Below are 12545 nucleotides of genomic sequence, written 5' to 3'. Positions count from 1 at the left end.
AAGACCCACTATTCTCTCCCACATTTATCCAATGTAACCAAAGTTTTTGATTTCATAAGCTGAATCTCTTTAAAGCCGACCAAGCCTCACTCATCTCCTTGCAGTGCTCCAGAGCAGATGTCCACCCTACTTATTTGCTCCTTAGTACACTATACTACTAAAATCCTTTAAGTCAAATAATACATTGACCCACCATATTTGTAGTCTTACACTAGAAGAATTTTAACAAAATAACCCTGTATCTAACTAAACACTCAGATCAATGACTCTTACCTAACAACACTTTTTTTTCTCCTCCAATTAACACAGGTTTTGACAACATGAACTCAGAGCCTCTGTGCATTCCAACATATTGAATAGTTCTATTTCAGAATGCCAGCTCTAACAGGTCAGAAATCAAAAAATTAGAAATTAAGACTGTTTCTCAACCAACCTAGATGACCGTCAGATCTTAACAGGACACAAATGCTGCTGAATAACAGTATTTAAAAAAATAGGAGAACGAAATCGTGTCAGGCTGAGGCTGACATGATTTCCTTAACTAATCCAATTAATCTCCTTGTTCATTTTGTGCTGGTTGAGAAAATGCAGGAGCACATCTTTAGAAAGAATTCACAAGAATACATTAAGTCAAAAAAGCTGGTAAAGTTTCTAAAACTTATCTGTACATACACTGAGCTTTTGCTCAGCTTAAGACCTGTGTAGCCCAAGCCATGTCAGGAATTCTGGCTCTGATGTAAGCACGCTTCTGCATCAACACTGTCCGTTCCTTTAGAACTATTTCAATCACTGAACAGATACAACAGCCCGCAGGGGAAAAAAAAAAAAAACGTATGCAGATGTCTATGAAGTTTTATATTTGAGTGGGTTCCCCATTTTTATTACACAGCAGCCTACACTTTTTCAGCCACAAGGATATGTTACAAGCAAACACACAGAAGTATACTGTACTTTATGGATACAGTCATAATCGCAAACACAATTTGGCTCTAAGTATGGCCATCATGTATCACTTCAAGTCAAGAGACATAGGTTCTGCATGCAAGTAACATGCTGGAAAAGAGGTCTATTAATTGAAGATTGCTTTTTTTTTTTTTTCCATGTACAACATTTATTTCACCAAAAAGTGAGATTTTTAGACTTTCCCTCACTCAACTTTTTTAAAGCTTCTTGAGTAATGAAGTAATTAAAAACCCAAAAATAGATTCAAAATAGGACAATCTTTCTAACACCTTAACTTCTGTTTAGCTGAAAAAATAACACAAAATTTAGTGCTTGTCTTAAAAGCTACACCCATTTTTTTCATGGTTATTCCTCAAACTGGAACTATTTACATTCCCCCAGGTTGAACTACTGTATAACACGCTTCGAAGTAATGTGGTATGAAACAGACATTTTTTTGCAATCCTGCATTTAAGGCTCCCAAGTCAGCTTAAAAACAACTCAAGCTCTGATATACCTGTAAAGAATTCGGACAAGCCACAGTACTTGCCGTTAAAGACAAGCATTAGGCTAGAACATATTCCTTATCACATTCAGCATAACAAAATCCAGCCAGGTCAAAAGAAATGTCACTGAAACTACTTCAACTGCAAAGTTTTTTTCTTTTGCAGGACCACCTCCATGGGTTTCACACATCGAAAGGACAAGAACAGGCAGGCCCAGGTCCACAGAGATCGCTTAAAAGGTGTGGTTACCAAGTATGGAAACAACTGAGCATTTAGGGCTTCTTTTAAGGGAGTTCCAGACAGCAGGAACGAATGAGCTCCACATCACCTCCAAAATATACCATGCCTGCCTGCGAGTATCCCTAAGTTGGAAGGGCGGGCAAGATAAAATTTCCACAGCAGCTTTGCCCATCCCAGTAAGGAACCACTCTGAGTAACTGTGATCCATTTACACCAAGGCTAACACAAGATAAACAGAAAATAACGCACTTAAGTAGTTACTTTCAGAAGATATTTCATCTGTTCTGGTTTTTTTTCCTTGCATTACAGAACTGAAATGCTTCATGAAGGTTAAAGGAAAATTCTGCTGTTTGTAATGTGTGTAGAAGGAGGAACTGAAAGGCAAGCTCTTATTCCCTCCAATGACAAACTATTATGCACATTCCTCTGCAAGATTTCTTAAACATGCCACCTAGACCCAATATGTGTACCAGAAATCACTAAGAATCAAAATCCAGTATAGGGAGACCCCCATTCCCCCCAGCCATTGAAAATACATTCACATGAACGTTGGCATTATCACTGCAGATGTGTTAGCTTTCCCACATGGAGCTTGATATTACAAATCGAATTGCACCTAGATAAAAAGATAAGCCCTCTGGAGAGACTCCAAATATAATGGGGGCCGGGGGGAAAAAAAAAAAAAAAAAAATCAGAGCAAAGTAGACATCTTTACTTATGCTTCCAGGAATAAATCGTCTGCTCATACAAGACAAATTACTGATTACACTTTACCTAGAGCTGCAGGCTCTGCTAGCTGCCAAGAGCGAGCGTCGAGGTGTAAACAGAATCTAAGACATGAACATCCTCCATGTACCAACTACACAACATGAGGAGGGGAGAAGAAGATGGGAAGTTCCTTCCCAAGCCCTGGCTAACCTATTACATGTCACTGTATCATATGCCGTGGTGGCACTGGGATCCCACCCTCCGGGATCAGGACTGCCTCCGCTCCCGAACAGGCATGCCTGTTTCTGCCTGGCAGGAAGAAGACAGAAAGAGTTGCGTATGTCAGTATTTTTTCGGTTGCCATAAGCACAGTTTAACTATTTTCCATTGGAAAAAAATTAGATATGGACTTTTTTTCCCAAAAAGTGACACTTGGAAAGCTACCTGCCGGGTCACGTGACAAACACAATCCACAAGCTCAGGCAGCAGAGGCAGATGAGGGCGGTTTTTCAAATTGAGACGCACTGCCATCTCCTCACCATACCCGTATCATCTCCAATTAACTACAGACCATTGAGCCGGCCTCTGTTATTCAGATCTCTCAGCTCTGGGTCAGACTACAGATACGCAACACGCCTAGGCGTAACAGCCTGCAGCAGCCGGCAGCCTGACTGACACACAACCCTGCAGCACACCTCAAGAACAGCCGATAAACAAATCTGACCTCAAGCCTGAAACATTACTCACAGAACATCAGGTTTTCTTATCTTCATGGCATGTAAGGCCTAGGGCCAAAAGTTAACTGAAGAAAACGTGTTCTTTATTCCACAGATTTGGTATTTAAAAAGCTTTGCTAACTGTGAAATCTTCCAAAATTAGGTTAGCATTAACATAGGAAAGTGACAAGCAGTTCAAGCTTTTTCTGCTTACAACTCTCACATTTACAGACCTAGAATTGTAACCTTTACAGATTTTTTTTGTTAATTTCTGTAGCGTTCTGTTGACATCAGACACACACCCCTCAGTGCCTGCCATCACCTTCAAGCTCTCTCTCGACGCATTTGTCTCTCGTGTTCCTAACCCACTCCACAGGTAAATCATCAACCACGAAACAGAGCACGCTTTGCTCCAAACGCTGCGGCAGTATGAGAGATGACTGCCCGAGAAGAGCTTAACTACTACAACCTGCCGCTGACAGGACAAAAAGTAATTAACTTAGAACATCAAGGCCCACACCGCTGGTGGCACAGCCTATACCTCTAGGGGAGGCTTTAAGTTGTCCATTAAGGCCCAGCAAAAATATTTTCCAAGTGGGAGAGGCAGAGATGCCGCCGGCACCGCACCCCGGGGCCCGCGCGGTGCACGAAGCGCCACGACGAGGGACCGGCTCCTTCCCCGCTCCGCGCTCGCCGCCGGCCGCGCCTTCCCGGGGCGGCTCCGCGCCCGCCAGCCTCCGCGCCGCAGCGGGGAGGCCCCACCCGGGCCCCCGGGGCGCGGCGGGAGCCGAACAGCGGCCCCGGCCCCGCCGACGGCCCCGGCCCCCCCCGCCCGGCCCCGGCCAGGCCCGCGGCGCGGCGAGGCCCATGCGGCGCGGCAGGCCCGGGCGGTAACGTGGCCCCGCAGCGGCCGCCCTACCTCTTGGGGGGCGCATCCCCGGCGCTGCCTGCCCCGTTAGGGGGTGGCGGAGCCGCCGCCGTCGCCGCGGCCGCCGCCGGCTCCTCCATTTTGCCGCCGGCGTTTTCCGTGGCCGCCGCTACCGCCGCCGTCGCCGCCATTTTCGCAGCGCTGCGCCTTTGTGTGAGCAGAGCCCGCCCCGCCGGCCGCGCGCCAGGCACGCCGGGACGGCGGCGGGCGGCAGCGGCGCCGGGCGCCTGCGCGCTGCGGCGGGCGCGTGCGCGCTGCGGCGGCCCCGGCTCCCGCCTGAGGCGGCCCCGTCCCCGGCTGCCGCGGCGCCGTCGGGCCGGCGCCTCCTCGACCGGGCTCGGCCCGCTGTGCGGGCGGCGAGGCTGAAGCGTGGGGTGACGCCTGCGTGCACGGCGCAGCGCCCGCACGGAGCAGCCGCGCCCGGCTCGGGGCCGCAGCGGCGCCCGGAGCGGCTGCCAGCGCTGCCCAGCGCGCTGCTGCCGAGGGACCGGGGAGCGATCGGAGCTCTCGCCCCATGGATGGCTTCGCGGGCGCGCTCCTCCGCTCCAGCTGCTGCCCTCGCTGGTTCCCTGCTTTCTCCCCCTACGTTTCAGCAGCGATCTCCAGTTCTTGCCGAGTGACCGTGTGCTGAGATCGGAGGGCTGTGCCCAGAGGGCCCTTCTCTGTCTTCAGAGCTGGCGGTCTCCTGTCCCACGATCCCAGACTCGACCTGGGGCCTCCGGACAGCTGCTGCGCGTGCAGCGCAGGGGCCCGGGGGGGGCTCAGGGGCCAAAACAGGTCCCAGGCTGGGCAGAGGGCACGCAGGGCTCGGGCACCGGGGGAGCCTGAGAGCGGGCTGTGAGGGGCCGCGAAGGATGCCAGGAGCAGGTCTGGGCGTGCCGTGAGGAGGGTACAGAGGGACTCACAGACATCCTAGAGAGGAAAAAGATTGTTCTGGGACTCAAAGAAAGACGGAGGAGGGTTGTGAGGGAAGCGGAGGGGTCCCGGGGGGCGGCGGGGCACAAGGAGGGTCTGGGCAGGCATTGCGATGGGCCTCGGGAGGCCCCGAGGGCCAGGGGGCAAAAGGCAGCTCGGAGAGCCAAGGGGGGACGAGGGAGGAAAAGGGAAGCCTGCGGCAGACCGCTCCCCTGGCAGGACAGGCAGAGCCCCACGCCACAGCGCTACCTCTCCGGGCGTGCGCTGCGGGGCGAGATGGGCGCCCAGCCAGCTGCATCTCTGGGCTGCAGCAGGGGAGGTCACCCGGGAGAGGCCATTCCACCCCGGGGCTCCGGTCTGCCCCCGCAGCCGGGGGTCTGGAGGGGCCCCGCTGCAGCCAGCGCCTGCCCTGCGAGCGGCCGCGGGGCTGTCCCATGGGGCCGCCCCATGGGGCCCAGGAGCCCCAGCGTGCTCCGGGAGCCCCACAGCGGGTAACCCCCTGCCCGGGACACCCCTTCGAGGCACTTTTTACTGAGCGCAAAGGTACAGGGACACGAATTGAATGAATAAAACAATGGTTCATAATTAACGTGTACCCACAACACCCAGCAGCGAGTCTATCACCCGGCTCAATGCCACACGCACCCCGTGTCACCTGGGCCATTTACCGGCTCAAGGGCAGGGTCAGCTCCTGCTCTTGCGGCAAGGTCTCCTGATGTGGCAAGAAACGAAGGAGCTGCCAGCCCCCCCAGCTTCGTCCTTCAGGGACAGGATTCAGCACTGGTATTTGAGAGGGAAAAACCCAATTTCACTCATCTGTACTTCTTGCCGACCTCCAGAACAGAGCCCAGCAGGAAATTTTCACAGCTCACAGCTCATTTTTTACAAAATACGGTAACATATATAACCCCCAAGTAAGAAACCAGCAGCTACAAACCCAAAACAATAAACTGTAAGTGAAGGACTCTGAATCCTCAGTTTTAAGCAAGAAACACCAAAGTACATGTGAGCGGGAAAACAGTAAAGAGAAGCAGAGGAGTTTCCCCGCATTTGGGAGCACAGCAGAGCACTCGCCAGAAAGCTTTCCGCTGAACCTACCCACACCACCAAAACCACTAATATATCTGCATTAGCGACAATTAACTTAATTTTTTCCCACCCCAAAGACTAACCAGAAAACGCCTCACAGAACAAAGGTGGAATACTGCAGCTGGGGGAATATTTCTTACATAAAATAGACTTCTTTTTTAGCCCATTTCGTGATGAACCTCTGTAGCTGGAGCGCAGGGCCTGCCCAGGGCCCACACCTCGCTTCGCTCTGCGGAAGCCGAGCTCCAGCTCCCAGGGCTCGCAGCCCCCACACCGCCCCAGACCCCAGACCCCAGACCCCAGACCCCAGACCCCACACCACACCACACCACACCACACCACACCACACCACACCACACCACACCACACCACACCACACCACACCACACCACACCGCCCCGCCCCAGCCGCCACCGCCACCCGCCGGGGCCTGGCAGCGCCCGGGGCCGCGGCAGCGCCGGCGGAACCCCCTTCTCGGGCCCCGGCGCACCGGCGGGCCCTTGTCTGTGGGCGCAGTCGCTGACGGACGGCAGAGGCAGCCAGTGACAGGCGAGGAGCAGCCGGACCGGGGCTCGGCGCACCAATGAGCGGCGGGGAAGGGCGGGGTTACTTCCCGGAAGTGAGGAGCGGTACGGGGGGCCGCTGCTGGGTGGCACCGGTGGCTGGGGGAGGTCGCAGCCATGTCGGAGCGGAAGGTGTTGAACGTGAGTTGGGGGGGGGGATTCCTCGGCAGGGGGGTACCTGTGGGGGTCGCCAGGACGGGCTGCTCCTGGGGAGCGTTCCCTGATCGCTGAGGTTGGTCCTCAGACCGGGGGTGCTGGGGAGTCCCCTGTCGGCTGCGGGGTCCTGAGGCGGAGAGGGGTCCCTGAGGGGACTGCCAGGCTGGGAGGGAGGCGGTTGGGGTGGGGATCCCCAGGCTGGGGCTCCTGGCAGCACTTGGAGGGGGCTGGCAGGGGCAATGGGGTTAGGCCCTAAAATCGTGCAAGGGTTGGGGGGCCTGGGGCCGAGGACGTACAGACAGACAGACAGACAGGCACCCCACGGCTGCCTGGCTCTGGGTGGAAGTGGCGGATGGGGTGTTTGGCACTTGAGACCATGCCTGGTTAGTAGGGGCACAGTGGCTCCTGCTGTGGGGAGCTGATGCCTTAGGCTGATATGGGAGCTGCAAGCCTGCCTGCCATGGTTCACGCTCTTCTGGGTGACTCTGTGCCCAGCACACATGTGTCTCTGCTCTGTCTCTGTAGAAATATTATCCGCCGGACTTCGATCCTGCTAAGATCCCAAAGCTCAAACTCCCAAAGGACCGACAGTATGTGGTACGGCTCATGGCCCCCTTCAACATGCGGTAAGAGGAGCTCTACTGGTCAGAAGGAAGCAGCTGTAGAAGAGATGAGTTTGCTTGGGAATTGTTTTGCCTCCATATGCTGCAGGGGAGCTGCTGCCAGCAGCCGCTAGAGGTGACACAGACCAGAAGAAAAGGGGTGAGAGAGAGGGAAGAGATGCTGTGGGTGATTTTGGGGTTCTTTGAAGAGTAGGCATGGAATTTCCAAAGGAGAAAGTAACCATTGCTCAGAACCTGGGCTGTCACAGCTTGAAAATCACTTGGACTTTTCTTGGTCTGTTTGTGCCCTTTTTTTGACGTGTTGTGGACTTTTCTTTCTCCTTTTCTAGATGCAAGACGTGTGGTGAATACATCTATAAGGGGAAGAAGTTTAACGCCCGTAAGGAGACTGTTCAGAATGAGGTGTACCTGGGACTTCCCATCTTCCGCTTCTACATCAAGTGCACGCGTTGCCTGGCAGAGATCACTTTCAAGGTGAAATATGTTCTGTATTTTCTGCACTCTCGCTTTCTGGGGAGGATGTGCAGTCTGAGGATGTGACTGAGTGCTGACCCCATGGGGAAGGGGTGTCCCAGCAAAGACCTAGTAGCAGCTTGTGCTTTTTGGTGTATCTTCCCTTTTCATGGCTTGTAGTCCTGAAATGTCTCGCCCATCTATGGGCTGCAGTATGTCAGCTGGAGCAGAACAAAAGGCCATGAGTGATTGTCTGCTCTGTGATGTGAATGAAATTGAGAAACGTTTGCATGCAGCTCTGGAAGCGGCCACAGAATGGCTGGAGCAGAATTGCCCCAGTACAATGATTTTGCTGTCTTGTTTCTTCCTTAGACAGATCCTGAGAACACAGACTACACCATGGAGCATGGTGCCACTCGCAACTTTCAAGCTGAGAAGCTCTTGGAGGAAGAGGAGAAAAGAATGCAGAAGGAGAGAGAAGAGGAAGAGCTCAACAATCCCATGAAGGTACAAGAATGTGCCCTTCTCTGCAGAAGGCAAACCTCTCTCCTACCTTGGTTGGCTTTCCCCAGTGAAGCAGGTGACTTCGTAACGATTGGTTTAGTTCTTTAGGCTCCCAGGGTATCGCTGTGCTCTGGGCAGGCAGGAGCCAACTCTCTGCCCTCAGGAGCTTTCCTCCTGTGCTGGAACTTGTGACAGGCTGCATCTTGCCCCAGTTTTTCCTCTTATTAAGACCCAAAAATGAGGATGATTATGATCCTCTTAGTGCTTCCTGCCCTGTACTGGGTGGGGAGGCTGTGTTTGAGATTGTTGGCAGGCTCTGCTACCTCACATAAGCCCGGCTTCCCTCTGGTCACCCAGGTCCTGGAGAACCGAACCAAGGACTCCAAGTTGGAGATGGAAGTTCTGGAGAACCTGCAGGAGCTGAAGGAGCTCAACCAGCGCCAGGCAAATGTGGACTTTGAGGCCATGCTAAAGCAGTACAAGGAGTACGAGGAGGAGCAGAAGCGCAAGGAGCAAGAGGAGGATGAGCAAGAGATGAAGTGAGTGGGCTGAAAGCATTCACGGGCATGTGAAATCAGCCACGCTGGCCCTGGCCTCTCACCCTTTCCTCAGCACCCCGAGAGTGCTTAAGAGAGGGCCCTGCCTGCGGGGCCCGAGTTCACCAGAGTTCTGTGGGTGGGATGTAGTCCTGAGCAGGCTGTGAGGAGATTGGGGACAGTTTGTCCCAGCAGAGTGTTTAGGGAGGTGGAGGGGGTTCAGTATCGCTGGCCGATCCAGTGGGGAGATCTGGGCTGCTGCAGGGGCCTGACTCCCCCTGAGAAGTGTCCTTGTATGGAGAGAGAGTTTCTGCACCTGGCTGAGGCTGCAGATCTCAGTGCTATCAACATTCGGGCACTGCTTGAACATGACTTCTTAAAAAGCACCTGAGAAGGTGGATCCCATTGCACTGCTGCTGAATTCCAGCTCCCCTTACAGCAAACAGTGCAGGCACGGTGCATGGCTGGCACCGCTCGGCACAGCGGTGGAACGGAGCCAGCTCTAACCCTCCGCGCGCGGCCTCTCTCCTTGCAGAGCTATGCTGGAGCAGGCCCAGAACCGGCGGCTGCTGGTAGACTCCGACTCTGATGAAGAGCCTGTGAAATCACGCACGAAGCCCGTGGCGAAAATTAAACCTACAGACATCTTGCAGGAGGTGAGCAGGTGGGCTCTTCCACCCACCACACCTCTTCCACCTAGACCAAACCTGCTGTCCTGGGCTGTGCGTTGTCTCTTCTGTCCCTGCGATGCTGGAGCCCTAATGCCTGTCACGTATGAGCAGCTTAGAAAGCCCATGTCCCTGTGCACTGAGCTGAAAGGAGGCAGGGATCAAGTGGTGATTTTAGACCGTGTCTGCTGACAGAGGCTGGGAGGGAGCTGTCCCCATACTTGCTCAGGACATGGCTTCCCTTTCAGCTCGAAAAGACAGGCTCACCTATGCCTCAGTCATACTTCAGGCACAATTTCAGCACTCTGAAAATTACAGCAATAAAACCACTGCCTGGGACAGCCTCTCCTTTGGTTCTGTTGTGTCCATGTTGGAGACATGCATGCAGAACAACAGAGCTTTCAGTGCCCGTCTTGCAAGGGAGGGATTATCCCCACAGACAGGCCCCTGCACTGCTGCTCTCCCATGTCGATCCGTGTCTGCGGGGACCTCTGTCCGGTTGGATGAATCAAAGCTGCCGTGTCTCTAAGCCGGGCTGGGGTTAATCTGAGCGATGTTCCCTGGCCCGGCACTAATCCTCGTGCCCGGGGGAGTTCGATTCAGTGGCTGGACCACCTGCAGGCATGCGGTCCTGGCTGGCAGAGGTTGTGCAGCCCTGTGGCATGCAGCTGGCACCTCATCATCCTAGGGCCAGGGTGTGGCTGTGTAAGGCCGGATTTAAGAGTCACAGGCAGCAGGACGTTTGTCTCCCAGGGCTGTTTTGCAGCCATTTAGATCCATATCCCTGTTGTTTGTCTAGCTTGTGCCAGTCGCTGCTGGGGGGGGGGGGGGGGGAATACCCCCCTTGGTTGCTCTGAGCCGCTATCCTCGCGTCTCTTGTGCTTTGTGCTGCTGTTTTTACCACCCCTCCTTCTCCCCCATCCCTCTGCCTCCCAAGGCTGGAGCACCCTAACGCCCTGCTCTACTCTGCAGGACCCTCAGCCCCAGAGTAAGAAACTGAAGACTGAGAGCTGGGAGCGGAGCGTGGGCAAATTGAACACCAAGCCCCAGCTGGCTGGGCTGGTCACAGTGAGGAAGCAGAAGCCGGGTCCTGCCCTGGCTAATGGGACAGAGAACCAAGGCACCACGGCTGACACCGGTAACTGCTCACACGGGGATGGGGTGGCCTGAGCTGGGCCATCAGGGAGGGCTCTGGCAGCATCCAAGCGGCATTTAGCTCTGTCTTCAGAGCCTAAATGCTCTCAGGTCAAGTCCTTCTTGTGGGACGGATGGAGCCATGATGGTGTAAGAACAGGGGGCTGTCCCTGTTTCCAGGAGATGTCCTGATGGAGAAGTTCCTTCCTGGCCCTTGGTGGTAAGCCAAGGCCTTGGAGACAGACTGTCAGGGCCAGAAGTTTCAAAACAGCGCCTCAGCGTGCAGATACGATGCTGGGAACCGTCACAACAGCGAGATAGGAACGGAAAAGCAAGAAAATTGCTTTGGTTTGGGGCCTGATTATAAAACCTGCCAAACTGTTAGAATTTGGAAGCTTTAAAGAAGTGCTGAAAACAAGCAGAAAGGCTTTCCAGCACCTCATAGTTCACTGCCCCAGGAAGCCAGAGGATTTGGAGAAGGAGCTGAAGAATTGATTGATTTCTGGGCTGATTGGTCCTAAGCCTTTGGCTTAATAAGTCCCTCTGCCCTCAGGGGATCCCTGGGGAAGGACAGCTCTTGTAGTTGCCCCATTTTTGATACGCTTTCCCCAGCCACCTGCTCCTGGCTGCTGGCAGCGTCTGTTCAGCCAAATTATGCTGGAGGAGCTGCCCGTCTTTCGAGGACTCAGGGCTCCCTGCTTGTGATGCTGCCTTGCGCTTGTGGCTGGCAGCTCGCATGGTCAAAGCTGAGCTGGCTCCTCTCTTCCTTTCCAGCAGCTGAAATCTCCCAGGGGCTTGCAGAGGGAGAAAGGGGTTTCGCAGACCTTGGGCAACCTTGCTGCATCCTCCCATTGCCGCAAGGCAGAAGCAGGAGGCTCCAGCCAAGGGGGTGCGGGGTCTCCTTGTCCACCTGATTTAACCTTGCTGTCCTCATCGAGATTCAGGCTGGGGGACGAGGCGCCGCGCGGGCTCTGGCTGCATTGTCTCTAGCTGCAAGCAGCCGGAGCGGCGAGGCAGGCTTGTGTTTCCGCGCGGCTGGTTGCGCTGAGCCACGGGGAGGGTCCTACCTGATGGCGTCTGCTCTCTTGCTTGGCTTCCAGGCTCGTTTCCCACAGCAACGGGCACCACGTCCTCTCTCGGCTTGTTGGGGGCGTATTCGGACAGCGAGGACAGTGTGAGTGACTGATGAGCGACCGAGCCAGCCCAGAGCAGGGGTTGCGGGCTGTTCCCCCCTCCCAGCTGGCAGCAGCTGCTCTCCAGAGCCCCAGCGCAGAGCTGGCGTCACGGCTGTCGGGCCCAGCGGGGTTTCCAGGCCATCTGGAGTCCCAGCGTCTTCACCTGCCCAGCCCGGGGCGCGCATCCGTCCTCCAGTGGGGACGAGGCCCCAGCCGCCCTCCCTGGCTAACGCCACCAGCAGACCAAACCCGGATGAGCCGGTCGAGAAGACAGCTTCCTTGGAGGAGGGTGCCACTGCTGCCTTGCAGCTGGCGTGGAAAGCCCTGATGCCATCCCAGGCTGGCTGTGCCCAAACCCAGCTTCCAGCCAGCCCTGGAGCACGATGCGTCCCAGCCCTGCACCCATGACATGTTCAGAAGTGCCAGGGCCAGCCGGGACCGTGTTGTTTCTCCGTTCTGGTGGTGCCCACTGCCCTCACCCCCACGCTGGTCACGTCTGGGTACATGACTCGCTGACCCTCCCTCAGCAATAAAGGGACCTCAGGGCCTGTCTTTCCTCCTGCCTTGTGTCCCTGCAGGGAGCAGGGGAAAGGCAGGAGCTCAGCACCCCTCTTTTGCCGCTGGAGGAACCACCACTACCGCTTCCCTGGCCCTGGGGGTCTCCTGACCCCCCCATGGGGCTCAGACCC

General features: G+C 55.0%; 1 protein-coding gene across 1 annotated transcript; it reads left to right on the top strand.

The window, feature by feature from the left end:
- Positions 1-6689: 6689 nt before the first annotated feature.
- On the top strand, positions 6690-11916 carry YJU2 (YJU2 splicing factor homolog). The gene is made up of 8 exons (XM_075723632.1): positions 6690-6748; positions 7289-7389; positions 7716-7860; positions 8212-8346; positions 8701-8882; positions 9415-9535; positions 10520-10685; positions 11782-11916. The coding sequence occupies exons 1-8, from the start codon at positions 6725-6727 to the stop codon at positions 11865-11867; spliced, it is 960 nt and encodes a 319-aa protein (XP_075579747.1). The 5' UTR covers positions 6690-6724; the 3' UTR covers positions 11868-11916.
- Positions 11917-12545: the final 629 nt, after the last annotated feature.

Source organism: Pelecanus crispus, chromosome 20 (genome assembly GCF_030463565.1).
Source record: "Pelecanus crispus isolate bPelCri1 chromosome 20, bPelCri1.pri, whole genome shotgun sequence".
In the NCBI taxonomy this organism is placed as follows: Eukaryota; Metazoa; Chordata; class Aves; order Pelecaniformes; family Pelecanidae; genus Pelecanus; species Pelecanus crispus.
The sequence above is the reverse complement of the archived record's forward strand: the minus strand, read 5'-3'. Positions and strand labels throughout refer to the sequence as shown.

What these genes read in the sequence shown, in the direction of transcription:
- YJU2 (XM_075723632.1), top strand. Translation starts at nt 6,725, where the DNA reads ATGTCGGAGCGGAAGGTGTTGAAC. An exon ending in ATGGCCCCCTTCAACATGCG is followed by an intron (nt 7,390 to 7,715) that starts GTAAGAGGAGCT and finishes CTCCTTTTCTAG; the next exon opens with ATGCAAGACGTGTGGTGAAT. An exon ending in AGCTCAACAATCCCATGAAG is followed by an intron (nt 8,347 to 8,700) that starts GTACAAGAATGT and finishes CTGGTCACCCAG; the next exon opens with GTCCTGGAGAACCGAACCAA.